This window comes from Microcaecilia unicolor, chromosome 13 (genome assembly GCF_901765095.1).
Source record: "Microcaecilia unicolor chromosome 13, aMicUni1.1, whole genome shotgun sequence".
In the NCBI taxonomy this organism is placed as follows: domain Eukaryota; kingdom Metazoa; phylum Chordata; class Amphibia; order Gymnophiona; family Siphonopidae; genus Microcaecilia; species Microcaecilia unicolor.
The window spans coordinates 36,791,849-36,803,420 of NC_044043.1; the positions used below are offsets into that span (position 1 = coordinate 36,791,849).

The 11,572-nt window shown below is 48.7% G+C and overlaps 1 protein-coding gene across 1 annotated transcript in view; it reads right to left on the reverse strand.

Moving 5' to 3' along the window:
• Positions 1-8,236, reverse strand: part of NCF1 (neutrophil cytosolic factor 1) — a 35,021-nt gene extending 26,785 nt beyond the window's left edge. Inside the window, exons 1-2 of the mRNA XM_030185969.1 lie at positions 8,000-8,236; positions 4,805-4,885 (exon numbers count right to left, since the gene is read on the reverse strand). Of these exons, the coding sequence (XP_030041829.1) occupies positions 4,805-4,885; positions 8,000-8,071 (153 nt within the window). The 5' untranslated portion in view covers positions 8,072-8,236. The remainder of the gene's footprint in view (positions 1-4,804; positions 4,886-7,999) is intronic.
• Positions 8,237-11,572: the final 3,336 nt, after the last annotated feature.

Below are 11,572 nucleotides of genomic sequence, written 5' to 3' on the forward strand. Positions count from 1 at the left end.
AAATTGGCACGCGCCCATTTTGGGTCTGAAACCTTACCACCAGCCATTGGCCTAGCGGTAAAGTCACACACAGTAACTGGGCAGTAATGACCTACACGTGTCAAATGCCACTTGGCGATATGCGTGTCCAAAAATAAAAATTATTTTTCAGATGTGCGCATCGGACGCACGCCAAAAATGAAAGTACCGCAAGAGCCACACAGTAGCCAGGTGGTAACTCCATTTTGGCGCACATTGGGCACGCATAGACGCTTACGCGGCTTAGTAAAAGGGCCACCAAGTGACTTTGCCCAAGATTACAAGGAGCAGCAGTGGGATTTGAACTAGGCACCTCTGGATGTCTAGACCAGTGCTCTAACCACAAGGCCATTCCTCCACTCCACGCCAAGCACTGGAAGGCTCATCTAGCCTGCCCAGTTTCATTTCTGGGGCATTGTCAAAAACCACTTTAAAGGGTACAACAGGTCCAACCACAAAACTTGTTCCAATTGATAACTGCTGTAATGGCCAATCTCCATCCCAGGAATTATGAATTATTACATGAATTCTTCACTTTATTAACAGATACCAAGTTCTCAAACTATTGTCCTGTCCAATCCCGCCCCCCCCCCCAACACAAAAAAAACAAGTGCAAGCCAACAGTGTATTTTTGAGGTGGGTTCCATTTGGGGGTTATTATGCATCCCTGAACCAGACGAAGTGTCCGGAGAAACAAGGATCTTTGTTGGGTAAATTTGCCTGCAAGAGGTGTCTTTGATTATTTTATTATAAGCCTGGAGTGCATCTGTTGCACACCTTATCATGTCTGGCAACATACTGGTTGGGTACATTTTGGTGACCAGGTATCTTCAAGTTTTACCAGAACAGCTCCTTCAGGGTTTCTCGCTGACTAATACGTTGCTTGAAACCCATCAATTTCCCATCCTCATGTTTCTAAGAGCATTAGAAGTGTGATTATGTAAGGCCTGTTAGTCACTCACCACATCAACTGAAAGCAGCATGTCTTTGAAATATACCAGAGAAAGGTGCAGACCTTGACTCTCATATTAAAGCATATCCCTGGATTCCCTGGAAGTTACAATAACAGCAGGGTAATATTCCAAAACAGGGTCCAGGTCAAGGTCAGTGAGGAATGCCACCTTCCACTCCAGCTGCGATGAGGAAAAGGTAGCAAGTTTTAAAAAGGTTCTGGGTTGGTGACCTGACAGAAACCCACCTCTGGCTAACAGGACCACATATCTTTACAGGTGGCCACAGCGAAATGCAAAAACCATAGGCTAGTGACTGAATGAGTGGGAGGGGAACCAGATCACAAGAAAAAGTTTCCTTAGCAAAATCAAGACTGAAACACAATGACATAGGGCCAGCTTAACCACTAGGCAAAGTAGGTGGTTACCTAGGCTGGTACCTTCTGGAGGGGGAGAGGGAGAGGTGGGAGGGGGAGAGGCAACACATAGTAGCTGCAGTCAAAGCAAAATAGATCTAGACAGCCACAGCAAACTCCGAGAGAACGTCAACCTGTTCTTAACTGTTTAATATTTTCAAGTATAATGTCAAGTATGTACTTTTAAAGGATCATTCTGGGAGGGATGATCCTGAGAAAATGGTTGCTAAGTTTAATTATTAAGGGCTCCTTTTACAAAGCGGCACTCATCTCTTCCAAAAGGCCTACAAGGAAAATACATAGCCTACAAAACTACTTCAACAATCCACATAGTTACCGCAGTTCACCTCTAACCTACCTAATACTTTCCGTCTATCCTCCCTTACCTAATCTTTAAACAGTAATAACTGTACTTGTTATCATGAAATGACTATGCCTATCTTCTCTTACCAACATTCAAACTATAAGAATTGTACCTGTTATCACAAAATGATTATATCATAACTACACTCTGTAAGCCACTTTGAGCCTGCAAATAGGTAGGAAAATGTGGGATACAAATGCAATAAATAATAATAATTAGTGTGCATTGAATGCAAAGCAGCCCATGGGAATTGAATGGGCTTCTTTGCATTCCGTGTACATGAATTGATAGCATCACTTCATAAAAGAAGCCCTACATCTTCTGTGTAGAAGGTTGGGGAGGGGGGCATAAGGCTGAAGGTTTGCCATTAGTTTTGCCTCACCCTGTAGCTGCCATTCTTCAGCCCAGTTTCATCTTCCCCTCTGCTGAATTCTGCAGTCACTCACTGTGAACACTCAAAGTGTCCACTCCCAGCTTTAACACAGGCTTTCAGTCTGTTTGGGAAGTTCTTAACAGCCTTGTCAGCTGGTCCGGGTGACAGGCTGTCCCAGATAGTCTGCAGCACTTCCTGGAGTTTGGCAATTGTTTGCGGTTTGGGGGTGGAGGTTGTGATAGGTCTCCAACATTGCTCCCCAGGCAAAAGTCTTTGACACTGTGATGTCCTTAACAGTAAGCTGGTACCCTGTTTTTTTTTTTTTTTCAAACAGTAGTAGTTTTACAGTGCAAACATTTTTGAATGCCCGAAAAATTTGGGGTAGTCATGTTAAAAGGTCTGTAACTTCACCGTATTTAAAGTTAATCTCATTCAACTTGGCAAATAAAAGTAGATAGTAACAACTCAAGACCTTCCTTTTTGGCAGAGCATATGCCGTGGGCCCTTCTGGTGCCACGCCCTTTTAACCCACGGCTCTCTCTGTGATAATTAATCACCTCCCCTCTCTTCCTTTCCTCCTCAGCTATTTCTTTCTCCCTCTTGTGACCTTGTGTTTTGTACTATTGTTTGCATACTAACTATTGTACGCCACATTGAGCCTGCCCTTGGGTGGGAATATTGTGGGATATAAATGTCATAAATAAATAAACAAATAAAGCTATGAAATTTCACGTTGAAATTCCAAGCGGTTGCTGAGGAAACAGCAAAAAAAAAAGGGGGGGGGGGAGGTTACTTTTTTTTGCCTCATCCTGTAGATATAAATCACCAAAACCAGTAGAGTTGATATCCTGAGTCTACCTTCACCTTGAACTCAAAAATCAATATGCTGCCCTGGAAGGAAGAGAGGTAAACATTACAGGAAGAGGAGGAACTGAAGCTCATAGACCCCAAAGTTGCAGAATCAGCAACCACTGTGTCTACTAAGCGAACAGTAGTCAGGGTTGGAGATTTCCTTCTGAGCGGTATAGAGGTGTCCATCTGCCTACCAGACACGATATCCCTAGAAGTGTGCTGTCTGCCTGGTGCCAAGATACAAGATATTACGGAGTGTTTGCTGTGACTCATCAAGGGTAGAAAGGGTGGTGAATTTGTGGAACGGCCCCCTGGTGGAGGTGATGAAGATAAAGACTATCTGAATTCAAGCAAAGTACATAGGATCTCTAAGGGAGAGAAAGGGATAGTAGATGGCATGGATGGGCAGACTGATAGGCCATATGGTCTTTATCTGCTTTCATTTTTCTCTGTTTCTACTTAAACCTACTAACTATTATTTGAAACTGGTTGTCCATGCTGGCACAAATGCACTTGTTGGTACGGAAGGGTTCAAGCTTTAAAAGCTGTTTCTTACCCATGTTAGACACTGATCAACCATCTTATTTCATCTCAGCCCCCTAGTTAAATGCAAAAAAAAAAAATGTCCCAAGTGACAAACGTAGAAAATCAAGCCATTGGGATGTAGAAGGCACCAGCACTCTTAGTAGACTGGTCATATAGACATCCCAGGAGAGCAATTGGGCACCCTAGGAGGCACTGCAGTGGATTTCACATAAAAGCTTTAATTTATACATCTCACCATTACCCTCTTATACTGTATGCTGAGCCCACCAAATTCCTACTGTACACCACTACAATAGCCCTTGTGGATGAAGGAGTCACCTATATGTAGGTACAGTAGGTTTTGGGGGAGTGTGGGAGGGCTCACACTTTCCACCACAAGTGGAAAGTGTAACAGGTAGAGTGGGATATAGGCCTGGCAATACACTACTCCAGGGACCTGCTTGCTGCTCTAATAGAACTGGCTATAACATCTGAAGCTGTCATAGAGACTGGTAAGTAATATTTTTATTACATCTTTGGAGGTGGGGGGGGGGGGGGGGGGTCTATGACCACTGGGGGAACAAGGAGAGGTCATCCCTGATTACCTCCAGCAGTCACCTGGTCATTTAGGGCACCTTTTTGTGACTTATTTGTTCTAAAAACAGGTCTACACCAAAACGTTGAAGTTTCAAACCTAGACATTTTTGTTTCGTTCCACTATGGCTGTAAAATGTCCAAGTGTTAGGAATGCCCTACACTCACCCTAAGCCCACCCCCGAAATGCCCCAATACGCTCCCTTGTGATTTGGATGTACTGCAGACGAAATGTATAGATAAACGTCTGCAAAACTGAGAAGAAATTCATCTGAATTCTGCTTTATGACACTTTTTGGACATTTTTCTCTTTCCATAAATGAGTCCTCAAAGGCTCTTCCCCTTCAGAAGGGAATTGCTGGCTCAAACTAAGTTTGCACCATAAAATCTAAATCAGAGAAAGCCAAATAATACAATTCAGGGGCCACATCTGACCAACAGGAATTTGGCCTATGGCAGAGAGTCAGATCTTGGCCTTCATTGGCTGGAGCAGGAGGTGCACAGCTGAACTGCAGCATTGGGTCATCAGATCTCTAGAAGATCCCTATCCCTCTCAAACTTCCCATTCATTTGCTGCCCGTGTGGCCTCCGGGTCAAGATGTTTGTCCATTCCTGATTTTAATCAACGTAGTAGGGTTTTTCTTTCACTTTCGGTTCCCCCCAAAACCCTTTATGCTAACATAACTGACCCATAAATGAGGTGTTTACTTACATGAAATTCATAAATGTCTGTGAACTTTCTGTACACAACTTTTTCTGTTAAATCTTGCCATTTCACAAGGAACATATAAACCTAGAGTTTTAAAATAGGATATTAATTAAAGAGGCTATATTCAAGTGAACATGAAACATGCAATGCAATCAAACACGCATCGTTCGTCACATCAAAACAACAGTGAAAGTGAGAATATCACAGTACCTGGGTCTACCTTATTCTTAGACGTTATTAAAATGAGCATATTTTGGCAGAGACCATGGCTTGTAGCTCTGTGGTTTAGGAGTTTTAGGTAAGGACTACATTCACTGGGGCTTATAAGGCCCCCTTGGAATGCTTGCAGATGTGATGCAGTCAGGTGCAAGGAGGAAGGACGTTTGATCCTACTTTGTTGCCCCTACTGGCTATCTAGTGGCACTGAAGGTAAGCTTTACTAGGCCTCCATCTAGCAGGGGATTCCTATCCCCTATAGCAGCTAGGCATTCCATTCAGGGAAGGGGATTCAAAGATGTGGGAATATAGGCAGTGGTGTACCGAGGGCGGGGTGGGGGGGTGGTCTGCCCTGGGTACATGCCGCTGGAGGGGTGCAGAAACCAGCCGCGCGGCTGTTGGCTCTGCTGGTTCCCTGCTCCCTCTGCCCCAGAACAGGTTACTTCCCAGCAGGTAAGAATGCACCCGGGGGGGGGGGAGGATGTCGATGCACGGGGGGGGGGGGGGGGATGGATGCCGCTGCACCCGGGGGGGGGGGGGGGGGTGTGCAGCGGCGATCTGCCCCGAGTGGCAGCCGACCAAGGATCGCCACTGAATATAGGGGTCTTTTTACTCCACTGTGGAAAAAAAGCGCCCTGAGGTAGCAACGAGGGCCGTTTTTCCCACGCACCAGGGCCCTTTTTACTACAGCCAGTAAAATGCCTCCCCAAAATATGGTCAAGCGGTAAGATAACTCTTGTCTCATGGCCATGCGGTGGGCAGCACTTACCGCTACCCACTGAGGTGCAATAAGGGCTCCCATGGTAACCCTGCAGTAACCAGGCAGCATGCGGCGATGCCCGATTCCTGCTGGGTTAGCGCTGCACTAGGCAAACAAAACTGGGGCTTTACCACCGCTTTGTAAAAGACCCCCATAAGGCTAGGTGGAGAGGGGAGCATATCTAGTAGAATGGATGTTGAAAAGTCATAAGATTCACCTTTGAAAGGGGTCCTTTTATTAGTCTGCGGTAAAAAGTGGCATGCGGTAGTGTGGGAACGTGATTTGGGTGCGTGCTGGGAAATTTTAGTACCGTGGCTGGGAAAAAGGACTTTTTTTTAATGGGCCGGGAAATGGGTGTGTGTTGAAATTAAAACTAGCGTGCACCATAGCCTGAGCCTTTACCGACACCCATTGACTTACCATTAAGGGCTCACACGCTACCTGCGCCAGGGGCGTAGCTAGGTGGGGCCACGGGGGCATGGGCCCCCGCAGATTTAGCCCTTGTCCCTGCTTTCACTCCCCCCCCCCCACCGCTGACCCTCCTCTGCCAGATTCGACCCCCCCCTCTCCCTGCCACCAACCCTCCTCTGCCGTCAGGTACCTTTGCTGGCGGGGGTCCCCAACCCCCCTCAGCCAAAGTCCTCTTCAGCACATTGCTGATCTGGATTCTGTTTCTGTGAGTCCTGGACTCACAGAAACAGAATCCAGATCAGCGAACGCGCCAGACTCAGAGACCGGCGCTGAAGAGGACTTTGGCTGGCGGGGAAGGTACCTGGCGGTGGCAGGGAAGTGTTGGCGGCGGCGGGAGGGGGGTAGAAAGGGACAGGGAAGGGGGGGCGGCGGTGCTGGGGGGGATCAAAAGTGGTGGGGGGTCGGTGGCGCCAGGGTGGGATACAATATGTGCCCCCTCACCTCGGGCTCTGGACACCCCTCCGAAGTCTGGCTATGCCCCTCCTGCACAGTAACCATGCATAACACACCAACTGCTGATTACTGCTGGGAACACCCCCCGGGCTAGAAAATTATTTTGTACCACGGGATTTGGCACACGCCAAACTCAGAATTACTGCCAGGTGCACTTGCTAGCCTGCTGGTAGTGCCAATGTGGCACATCCTACCCGCTCATTAGCCCTCCCGTGCCTTAGTAAAAGGGCCCCTAAGTGAGAACTGCAGGTAAAGGAACAGGTTGCAAGCAATTTGAAGGACTACATTCCAGAGGCCAAGTTTTGTAACTAATTAAGGGGTTCTTTTACCAAGCTGCGGTAAAAGGGGGCCTGCGCTGGCTTCAGTGTGTGTTTTTGATGTGCACTGAGGCCCCCTTGTACCGCAGCGGGTAAAAGGCTGTCTTTTTTTTTGTTAGAATCGGCTTTGCAGCAAATGAACCACTTGCCGTGCAGTCATTTCTGGGGGGGGGGGGGGGGGGGGAAGCACTTACTGCCAACCATAGAGGTGGCGGTAAGGGCTCCTGCGCTAACCCAGCGCTAACCGGGTAAACACTGGTGCTACAGATGGTAATGGATTGACTTTGTGGGGGTTGAACTGTAATTTCCAGAACAATTAGGGGGTCTTTTACATAAGCGTCTGGAAGTGGCATGCGCTGGGGGTGGAAACTACTGCCGGGCTTCTGCAGTAGTTCCGTATTACGAAGAGGTGGTACAAATACATGAAAATTTGGGGGAGGGGGGAGGTCAAGCAACAAAACATCTCAAGCACTGCTCTGGTTCCTGAAGCAGAGAGGGAAGGGGGCTGGTCTGCCACTGCTAGTAGGGTCCTGGGCACCATGCCACCCCCTTTTAAGTCAGTCTGTGAGCGCACAGACCCTAAAAGGAAGGCAGGCATTAAAAACAATCCTTGCCCTGGTCACCATTCTGTCCAGCAACCGCCTGCCTCACCAATACCAAAAGAAAGGAGAGGAAAAGAGGAAAGCCACCTTGCATTATTTAAAAATTCTGAGCAATGTGTGCGCACATTTGAACAATGCCATACATCTGGTCTTTCAGCTGGGAGGGTGGGGGGGAACAAAAATATCTTATATAATGTTTTTATAGGGGAAAAAAAACTTCCTTTCATTCAAAAGACACCAGGCTTAGAAAGATTAACCAATCAATCATAATTTGGCATCATTTAGTTACTGTCTGTACTCACGACTAAAAAACAAACACCATATCTATAAAAAGTGACTCCGCGAAAGCCAGTTCAGTTCTTTATCTATCTGTACTTACATAATGCTGACTGGGGAAGAATCTTTTCTCAAAGCCCAGGAGCTCAATGTGTCTGATATGCATCTCAGCCATCACTTGTCCTGGGCAGTGCTGGAATTATACTTCTGATAATGGATGTTTCCGTCTGGTCCCGCTCCAGATCTGGGGCTCTGTCTGTTGTTTCTCCCTTCTGTAACGCCTTTTATAAAGGCTGACGATGGAGGGGGTGGTTCTCCTTTTCTTGATGTGTGTGACCTGGTCCACGTCTCCACTGCAAAGACAGAGCTACCAAGAACTAACCACAAGTCAATGGGAAGGAAAGCATGTGTTTTCCTTTTCAGAGTGGAGAACGTGGTGAGGGAAAGGGGAGGGGAGAGAGGAGTGCCAAATCGTTATGGGCTAATGCATAATTCCATAGAAAACTGGCAAACTTTGTACGATATGTTAACAGGGTCATATTTACAAATCCCCACAGTAATGCTTCCTAATGTTCCAGGTTTCTGATCTTGGGGTGATTTTAAGCAGACAATTATTCTTGAAAAGTATAGTTTGGACAAATTCTGCTACAAAATCTGCAGCATAAAAAAAAAAAGATAATGCAGAGCTCAAGAAAATCACTGGGCTATTTGTTTATTTAATGCCCAATAAAATATTAGTATTTGAAAGTTCCTTGGATGGTCACGTCTCCCCCTCTGAGGCAATGGAGAAAACTGGTACCAGGGCCACTGAGAGGGGGGGAGGGACAGGGGGGACAAAATTCCCTGGGCCCAGGCCTCCAAGGGGGGCCCGGCGCCGGGGTCAGGCCACCGGCGCTGCAGTCCCCGGTCTCACCTGCCTGCCTCCTTGGCTCCGGGCCCCCTGCATTTGAAGCGGCAGTCGCAGATCTCCTCTCTTCTTGCCTTCCCTCCCTGTGTCCCGCCCTCGCGGAAACCGGAAGTTACATCAGACAAGGGTAGGACACAGGGAGGGAAGGCCAGAAGAGAGGAGATCTGTGACTGCCGCTTCGAATGTAAGGAGCCCGGAGCCGTGGCGGCAGGCAGGTGAGACCGGGGACTGCAACGGCGGGGGCAGCGACAGAGGGCGGCAGCGGTGGGGGGGGGGGGGGGGGGGGGCGGGGCACCCTTGCCTTGGGCCCAGCCTAGTTTCTCGGCGGCCCTGACCAAGGCACTTAACATAGGCTGTCGGGACTATCCGTCCTGCAGAACTATACTTCAGACTTATTGTTACCATTATTTAATGAAGACAGAGGAGGCCATTATAATTGGTTAACAAAAGGATGCAGCTTTATTAACAATTCCATTATTATAACAGAGTCATCTGTAGTGGCATACCAAGGGGGGTCGGGGGGGGGGGAGGTCCACCCCGGGTGCACGCTGCTGGGGGGGTGCCGTGCGCCTGTCATCTCCGTGGTTCCCTGCTCTCTCTCTGCCCCGGAACAGGTTACTTCCTGTTCCGGGGCAGAGGGAGCAGGGCCAATGGAGACGACAGACGTGCAGCACCCCCCCCCCCCAGCAGCCAAGAAGGCACCCCGGGGGGGGGGGGTTTGTGTGCCGAGGGGGTGAGTTGATGCTCTGGAAGGGGGGGTTGATTCGTTGGGGGGGGGGTTGATGCTCCGAGGGGGGAAGTTCATGCGCCGGAAGGGGGAGGGTTGATTCGCCGGAGGGGGGGGGGGTGTTGATGCGCTGAGGGGGGGGAGTTCATGCGCCGGAAGGGGGGGTTGATTCACCGGGGGGGTCGTGCTGCACCCGGGTGGGGGTGCGCAGTGGCGATCCGCCCCGGGTGTCAGCCGACCTGGATCGCCACTTCTCTGCTCACCCTCCTATTGGTCAAATTTGGAGCCAGAATGAGGCTTAGTGCATCTAAAGTAGAGAATGACATGGGGACAAAGTTTGTCTCCGTCCCCGCCCTGTCCCGTCCCCGCAGGTTCTGTCTCCATCCCCGCCCTTTCCCCGCAGGTTCTGTCCCCGTCCCCACGGGCTCTGTCCTCATTTGCAGAAGCCTCGAACACTTTTGATTTTATATTTAAATCTTTTTATTAAAATATAAAAAGGAACCATATGCTGTGCAACTGTTGTGTATAAATTACAAATAGAGAACAATAATAACAATGAGCAGCTATAATAACCCTCCTTCCCACCACCACCCTCTACCCTTCCAACCCCAACAGTAGGTGATTTCTACTACACCAAGGAATTCTAATTCACACTGTTAAAATGTCCAGGGGTATAAAATACAACCCGTTTTATATGCCCTAAAGGGGATAAATATGCCCTATAAAGCACTGTTATGCTTTTTAAATCTGTGGTTAAATAAGAAATCATCAACAATCTCGGGATTCAGTCTAGCTCTTCTGTCTTCCACAGTCCTTCCTGGTATAGAAATTGTCTTCTTAGAAGATTTGCTGGTAGCAGGATGTACAGGATTTCCCATGCAAATTTTGCTAGTTGTGGCCAGTATTTGTTTGCTTGTTTTTCCAAAAAATCAAAATATCTTTGTAGGCATCACTTAAACATAAATAACAGTCCAGTTCATTAACAGGCTTCAAAGTAGAAAATGACACGGGGACAAAGTTTGTCCCCTGTCCCCGTCCCTTTGGGTTCTGTCCCCATCCTCGCCCCATCCCCGTGGGATCTGTCCCCCCCCCCCCCCCCCCCCCGCGAGCTCTGTCCCTGTCCCCATCCCCCTGGTTACTGCAGTTCCCCGTGTCATTCTCTAATCTAAAGCCTAATTCTGGCTTCAAATTTAACCAATAGGAGGGTGAGGTGGGTTATGAGGTCATCATCAGCTGTGCTGCTCAGGAGGCTCCTGCCAGGTCCAGTGCCAGAGTATATATATGCTGGCACAGTCCCCAGGCAGAGCAAGCTGAGCAGCACACAGGTGAGGCAGTGACTACAGGCCAGAGGGGGACGGGACGGAGACAGAGACATGGACACCCCCCCCCCCTTCGCTCCTCACAGCTATATTTGGTGTTGCAGCATGAGCTGGGGTGGAAAACTTTTCACCATCTGGCAACTCTGTTTGCAGGAGCACAGGATGAACAGCTATGATTAGACAAGGGTCAGATGACCAGTGGCGTTCCTAGGAGGGCTGACACCCGGGGCGGATCGCCAATGCGCCCCGCCCCCCGGGTGCAGCGCCCCCCCGGATGCAGCGTGACCCCCTCTCAGCGAAACAACCCCCCCCCGGGTGCACACCGCTGGGGGGGTGGTGCTGCGCACGCCTGTCCGTCGTTCGTTCCATGCTCCCGCTCTGCCTCGGAACAGGAAGTAACCTGTTCCGGGGCAGAGGGAACATGGAACGAACGACGGACAGGGAAGTCATATAGTCCAAAGTACAAACTTATATTGTAATCCCTCTGGGGCAGGGACATACTTATTGTACCTGAATGTAAATCACCTTGAGCTGTAACTGAAAAGGTTGAGCTAAACCCAAATCCTCTTCTCTTCCCCTTTCCGACAGCAGCTAATTTTTCTGGGATTTACAGGATTCCTGTAAGGCAACACAACTAGAACTGCCTGTTTGCTTGTTTTACAAACACAGGGAGGTGGTTTCATACTGTATGTCATGGGAATCTCACACTGAGATTCACTTCCT